A 7,859-nucleotide genomic window follows, 5' to 3' on the forward strand; every position below is an offset into this window, starting at 1 on the left:
CCCAACGGCATTAGTGAGGACCATCTGGAATATGATACGTAAAAAGAAATTTAAAGTTTTAATCATGACTTGTTGTTGAGTTCAACTTTTTTAGTAACAGAAGGCTTACACCAGGGGACAATTAACTTCCCTGGTATGTTTTCCATATTTACGGCACACATGACAGACTCCTTTGAGCTCAATAGTAATAATAATATCTATTCACATACATATGCAGATGATAGGATCATTTATGTGGCTGGCAATAATGGAAGGGAAGTAGCTGATAAACTAAATATCATTGTTAATAAACAAATGAGATGTATTCCAGATGGAACCTTGAAGTCAACCCCTCTAAAAGTGAAACAATTTTGTTTCGAAATACGGTCGATCATTATTCTAGAAAAAAGTAAGCTAGCATCAAAGAATTTATTATAAAAATTAAAAATCCAGATAATAATGAGGAAACAATCATCCCGAACAAAGAAATTGTAAGGTATCTAGGAGTAAACATCGACTATCTCATGAGATGCTCAAATCATTCAGATATCCAGATAGATGAAGCGAGAAAATTTTTTTTTCAATCTCAAAGCGTTTCAAATCTCTTGGATTTCTGTTCCACAATAAGCATATAAATAAGAGCGCCAGAGTAATCTGTTATATGTTACTTATAAGGCCTCTATTAAAATATGCGTCAGAAATTCTCTGGAACATGGGCGTCCACCAAACGGAACGTCTCATAGTTTTTGAGAGAAATTGTCTGATGGCTTGTCTGTTCATGTACAGATCGGCCCACAGTAATTTTTATCATCAGGTCAGTAACAAAAATCTATATGACAAAGCTAATATCCCTCGAATCGACAACTTTGTTCTTCGTCTGGCGATAAAAATTATTATAATCAATTGAAAAATATTGATAATAAAACCATCAACGTACTAGCTGAATTCCTAGAAGATGAGGCAATGGGTAGGGGTAGATGTGGTGACATAAAACCCCAATTTTTTACTATTTATAATAAGATCGGTTCCAGGATGAATGAAATAGACCGATTCTTTAATGGAGTGGAAGCTAGCAGAGAATATGTTAGCCAAGAATAGGAAAGCTGGGGTTCTCATGCTCGACCGTGTTTTGGATTGAAAAAAATTAATTAGAGGGTTAACAAAGGGTGACAAAACTTGACAAAACTAAGTTATTTGAGGGTAGCAAAGGAAAACAAATTTTAACCAATCATTTATTTATAATAGTTAATGGTAATGGCTCCAAATGGGGGTGCAGTTTTTTTAAAGCGATAACTATCCTCTCAAGGGTGACAAAACTTTGGAAATTTGAGAGGACATTCCAAAGACCACCCTCGAGTTTTGTCACCCCCCAGAAATAAAAAAATTCAATTAATAAAAATTAATTGATTCATTAAGGAAATTTATCTTTAGTGAACATAATAACTGTCCGCCCAAGGGTGATAATTCGGAAATTTGAGGGGATACTTCAGACATCAACCTCGAGGTTTCTCACCCCCCAAGAATGAACCAAAAATTAATCAGCCAATATTAATTAATTAATTGAAAGAATTTATCCCCAGCACAGTTGATAACTGTCTTCTCAAGAGTGACAAAACTTTGAGAATTTCGGAGGACATTCCAGAGACCACTTTTGAAATTTTCACCCCACAGAAATTAAAAAAAAAAGTCAATTAACAAATATCAATTGATTAATTTACAAAATTTTTCTTCAGTAAATATGACAATTATCCTCCCACAGATGACAATAATTCGGGAATTTGAGAGGTCATCGAAGAGACTACTTTTGAATTTTTCACCCTCCCCAAGAAATTAAAAAAATCAATTAAACAATAGTCATTAATTAATCAAGCAATCTATCCTTAGCAAAGTTGATCACTGTCCTCCCAAGGGGGACAATACTTTGGAACCTCGAGTTTTGTCACCTCCCAGAATAATAAAAAAAAGGAAATTAACTAATATTAATTGATTAATTAAGCAAATTTATCTTCAGTAAAAATAATAACTGTCCTCCCAAAGATGACAAAACTTGGGGAATTCGAGAGGACGCTTCAAAGACCACTTGTTTGAAACGTAACTCAACCTCTCCAAGACCAAGGTCGATCAGCTCGGCCAATTACGAAAATCATCGGCCTTTTCCGGGTCAACGCTCAGGTCTAGTAGAGTCACCGTAAATCAACGCGAGTCACTACATCACGATCTGTCGTATAGCATGTTTTGAATGGAATTCAACTCTGTAGAGTTTAGACCACAGTACATTAGCGTCTATTAACTCAGCGATAGAAATTCAGTAAAAGAAAATCACGTTATTTATTGACCATTCAACCAGTGACTCACAGTGCTAAAACTATAGACCATTAATTCAATTCAGTACGATCAACAAGTGACAAGGTGTTTTGTAAATTTGACAAAGCGTGGTTCGACTCGAGAATAAATGCACGTTGATATTAGTTCAAGACTCTCAACAATTATTTCACACCGACGATCCACTAACCTCCCAATCCACCCCAAATCTAGTTCCTCACCAAACACCACTTTTGAATTTTCCACCTCTCAGAAATAATGAAAGGCAATTAACGAAAATTAATTGATCAATTAATGAAATTTATCATCAGTAAAGTTGATAACTATCCTCTCAAGGGTTACAACACTGGAGATTTGGGAGGACTTCACAGAGACTACTTTCAAATTTTTTTCACCACCCAGAAATGAAAACAAAAATTAACCAATATTCATTGATTAATTAAGGAAATTTATTTTTAGCAAAATTGATCAGTCCTCCCAAGGGTGACAATACTGTGGAAATTTAAGAGGACATTGCAAAGACAACCCCCGAGTCTTGTCATCTTACAGAACCGAAAAAAAGTCAATTATCAAATATTCATTGATTAATTAAGGAAATCTATCCTCAGCAATGTGCATCACTGTCTTCTTAAGGGTGACAAAGTTTCAAGATTTGGGGAGGAGATCCTCGAGACCACCCTCGAGTTTTTTAACCCTTCCACTTATGCCAAAAAAATATCAGTTAACAAGTTCTCACTCATCAATCAAATAAATTTATTCAACACACAATTATTTGGGAACAAGGCACGGAAAGATATGCCAATTTATCGGATTCTATCCATACTGACATATAGTTACAAAGATGACACATATTTATATTATGTATTTCTCAATCTAGCATTGTATTTCAGAACAGAAGCAATTTAAATCTTCTTCTATATAATAACTCTCAATTACCCGATCAGTACTCGAGTAACAGATATGTCTGTATTATAATATATTTATTTATATATTATATTATCGCATAGAAATTACATCACATTGTTACCATCAGTCTCCCCGGTTTCTATAAAGCTGAACGACTGAATAGAGAAGAGTGTGGTCATTCAGTTTTAATTCAAAGTTTCTCACTGGCCTCTTATTTTTCAACGTTTTTTTTTCTTGAACACCACAATAGACTTAACTTAGTAGTATATTAAAATATAAATGATTACAAGGTTTCTCACAATACGCGATAAATTCAACGAAGTAATAAGGGTCGAGGCTTTCGCGGCCATGATTAATGACGTCTTTGGCTTCCGGATGGATGCCGCGTTTGGATTCAGCATTGCGCCGACGTTTCGCAAACATTGCATTCTGCATCATCAGGGCTATGAGCTCCGATTCTGAGCTCCGATGTCTAGGGGTAGTGTTTATATGCCTTCCCTTGTGGTGGTGTGGGAAGGGGCAGGGGGGGATGGTCAGACAATCATGTTTTCAATTAATCAGCTGGTCAATTAAAAAACCGGGAGGACGGTTTTCCAAATGGGGTTCACTTGATATCCTCTGTCCCTGTTGAGGTTGTTAGGGTTTTTCTGAATCTCCAAACCCTCTCGGTATTTCCTTTCCAAATACCCTTGAGATTTGGCCAACATTCTGGCTTGGTCGTAGTAAGTATTTTCATTGCATATAAAACATACAGTTTGAGGTTACTGTGTAGGCCACCTGGACCCTCCACAGCACCCGATACAATCCATCTCAGATATTACATGGTTTTATTCAGTTACAAACATCATTAGAAGCCCCCCCAGAAGTAATAAGTCATGGCCCCCCTCAACCTCTCAACCTCTCCCCCTCCTCCCAACCCCCGCTGCCCGCATCCACCCCCCAGCTTCATGGCACCTTCTCAGGACGACTTTAGGCGTCGCTGTTGCTACACTGTAAGAGCTCCTGCTCAAACAGTTCTCCCATCCCCTCTGCGAGACGCCAAGCTGTCCAACAATTCCCTTCACCCTCACCAATTCCGCCGTCTCTGCCACCACACCGAAGCATCCCAGAACCAGAACCCCTAGCTCGACGTCACACCCGTGCGTACGCTTCAGCACGTTCACCAAGTTCTCACCCCTATGCACCTCACCCATATTCTCCGGGGTGACATGTGCCTCGGAGTTGGTCTCATATCTCGTTCTCTTGACCTTTTCCTGATTCTCTAGGTTCTGCAGGTGCGCCACGGAGACCTCGATGACATAAACCTTCCTTGGGTTCGATGTTATTATCACCAAATCAGGCTTATAGTGGTACAACTGCACGTCAACCGCACAATACCCACCAGCCCTGATCTGAATGTGCCCTCCCCCCCTCTCCGTGTCATAACTCACATTGAGGGTAGCAGATCCAAACTTCAGGCTCTCCTGCACTCCTTTAGGCGCCCCTGACCCCGCCAAAACCTCTCTGAGCAACCAATATACGACGAAATCATGCCTGTGGATATAATCCGGCACTACACACGCCGAAGAAACGTGATAGGAATTCTCAATAACCCCACAGCTCCTCAGACACATCCTCCTGAAATCCGGGATAGATCCCAGCCCCGGAATCTGATCCTCCATCACCGCAATCAGGATCTTAACTGCCCAGACTTCTAGCTGCCGTGACCTCAACACGGGACAACACACACCCTTCCCATCCTTCTTCAAATTGGCCAGGGTTCTAGCATACGCTAGACTCTTCATCCTTCGATACAAGTAGCATTCCTCCTGCTTCGCTTCAATCCCCTTAGCTGCCCTCCTACACACAGACATGACCGCTTCAGGTCCCAATTCTTCATTGCCAGTTATCTTAGGTGGGATCTCCACTCCGTACTTGACCAGAATGCGCCTAGCATCCGTTATCGGATTCCTCCACCCCTTACTAGCCAGCCGACCAAATTGTACCTTCGCCAATCCCCAGTCGGAAGCCAGATAAACTCCTGCCGTTGTGGTAGAGTACCCCTTCAGGCCCTCCTCCACAAGGATCTTCCTGACGGCAGTGTCCAGCCCGCTGCACTTCAGCAGAGATGTTCGTCGCTGCTCATCCGGGTAGAGATTTCCCAGGATGTATGTTGCTGCGGGCACAACTGAGGTATTAAACAAGTGGATCTTCTGAGGTACTGCCAATCTCGATGTCAAAATGGCTCGTGTCTCCTCCAGCACCATCTCTTCAACAACCACCTCGTTCCCCCCGTGTCCCGCTCCAACTGAGTTATACCCAGGTACTTGTATCCCTCCCTAATCTCCGGGAGAAACAGCTCCTCATCCTGCACCGCCTCATTCCTCAGCTCTTCAACCTCATCCCTACCTCCCGGCTGCTGTTCTTGACCTCGATGCTCTTCTCCTGGCCGCACTGCAAATACTCCACACTTGGTGTTATTGAGACTGAGACCCATCTCCTTAGCAGCATCAATCAACACTCTAGTGATGACATCTATCCCCTCCTGGGACTGAGCATGACACTTGATGTCATCCATGAATGCTAGAACCATGTGCTTACCCTTCGTAACAGCATTTATCCCCCAATTCCTCTTCAAAATGTCCAGAATACCGGCAGTCATCAGAATGAACAGCAGAGCACTTACTGTATCCCCCTGGTACACTCCCCTTGCCACTCGCACAGGTCTCGTCGTGCCACGACGTGCCAAGACTGGTTTCTCGACTGACCTGACGAAATTCCTCACCCCTAAAAAGTCCTTTCCTCCTAGACTCTATGGACTCCTCAAAATCCATAAAGAGTCTGTTCCTCTCCGTCCCATTGTCAGCAACATTGGAGCGCCAACTTACCAGCTGGCCAAGTTTCTCACGAAACCACTCCAAAAGTTGACTGGCCTGAATGGTTCATACATTCAGAACTCACTGGATTTCGTCAACAAACTGAGAAATCTCCGGACTTCTGCAGATGATGTCCTAGTGAGTTTTGATGTAGAATCACTCTTCACTAACGTTCCAATCCCAGAAACCTTGGAAATCATCAAGAAATCCAAAAACATCTCTTCCCAATTCCTTCCCCTGATTGAGCATTGCTTGACTTCTACATACTTTCAGTTCGAAGGAGTACTATGAGTAGAAATCGGGAGCGGCAATGGGTTCTCCCATTTCCCCGATTATTGCAAATATATTCATGGAACACTTCGAGAACGAAGTATTGAAGTCAGCACCTCAGAAACCTACTGTATGGTTCAGGTATGTGGACGATACCTTTGTCATCTGGCCACATGGAAAGACTGCTCTAACTCAATTCCTGGAGTTCTTGAATACTCAGCACGTGAGCATCAAGTTCACTATGGAAGTTGAACAAGATAGATGTCTTCCATTCCTAGATGTCCTGGTTCGACGCAACGAAGATGGCACTCTAGGCCACCAAGTATATCGCAAGCCAACCCACACAGATAGGTATCTTAATGCTACCTCTCATCACCTCCCCTCCCAGAAGAATTCCGTTATTAGCTCCCTAATGTATAGAGCACTCACAATCTCTCAACCCTCCAACGTTGACAGTGAAGTTGAACATCCTGAGATAGCTCTAACCAAGAATGGATATAACATCCAACAAATTCGGAAGGTCAAGCAGAAGCTACAGAGCAAGCTCTCATCTCCCGAAGAGGAGACTAATCCTGAGGAAAACCAGGAAAGACCAAAAGTGGCCCTCCTCCCCTATCTGAGAGGCACAACAGAACGCATAAGTAGAGTACTTGGCAAACATAACATTCGAACGATCTTCCAGCCTCCAAAGAAGATCGGACAGATGCTGCCAAGTGCAAAGGATCCAAGACCACCTCTGAGTACACCAGGAGTGTACGAGATCCCCTGCTCATGCGAGAAAGTGTACATTGAAGAAACCGGGAGGAAGATCAGTACACGGATCAAGGAACACTGGCGGTGCTCCAAATACGGTCACCTAGAACAGTCTGCCCTGGTTGAACACTGGATGGACACTGGACATACTATTCAGTACGACCAAGCCAGAATGTTGGCCAAATCTCAAGGGTATTTCGACAGGAAATACCGAGAGGGTTTGGAGATTCAGAAAAACCCTAACAACCTCAACAGGGACAGATGATATCAAGTGAACCTCATTTGGAAAACAGTCCTCCCGGTTTTTTAATTGACCAGCTGATCAAGTAAAAACATATGATTGGCTGACCACCCCCCCTCCTGTAGCGCCTCGCTACATCCACACTGGGACGCGTATCGCACCGCTCTCATACACACACACCTGAGGAACACACGCACGTCTCAGGTGTCGCAATCGCTCCCCCGCTAGCAGGAATTAGTCGTCCGGCTCTCGCCGATCGGTGGACATCTCCACCTCATCTGTATATATATATTCATTACGACTCATGTACATACATTCATACCGATAATAAACTAATCAGTTTAGCAACATTGCCTCGCGTAGTGATTCGATACCTTCCCGAACAACCACCACCTCGAATCCTACACCCCCTGCCCCTTCCCACACGACCACAAGGGAAGGCATATAAGGACTACCCCTAGACATCGGAGCTCAGAATCGGAGCTCATAGCCCTGAAGATGCAGACTGCAATGTTTGCGAAACGTCGGCGCAA

The 7,859-nt window shown here is 42.7% G+C and overlaps 1 protein-coding gene across 1 annotated transcript; it reads right to left on the bottom strand.

Moving 5' to 3' along the window:
* Positions 1-2,946: 2,946 nt before the first annotated feature.
* Positions 2,947-5,848, bottom strand: LOC107046401. The gene is made up of 3 exons (XM_015269010.1): positions 5,506-5,848; positions 4,162-5,455; positions 2,947-3,001 (listed from the first exon to the last, which is right to left on the bottom strand). Exons 1-3 carry the CDS (start codon positions 5,846-5,848, stop codon positions 2,947-2,949), a joined length of 1,692 nt encoding a protein of 563 aa, XP_015124496.1.
* Positions 5,849-7,859: the final 2,011 nt, after the last annotated feature.

The sequence above is a fragment of the Diachasma alloeum genome, unplaced genomic scaffold (genome assembly GCF_001412515.2).
Source record: "Diachasma alloeum isolate Michigan unplaced genomic scaffold, Dall2.0 Dall_scaffold_01354, whole genome shotgun sequence".
NCBI lineage: Eukaryota > Metazoa > Arthropoda > Insecta > Hymenoptera > Braconidae > Diachasma > Diachasma alloeum.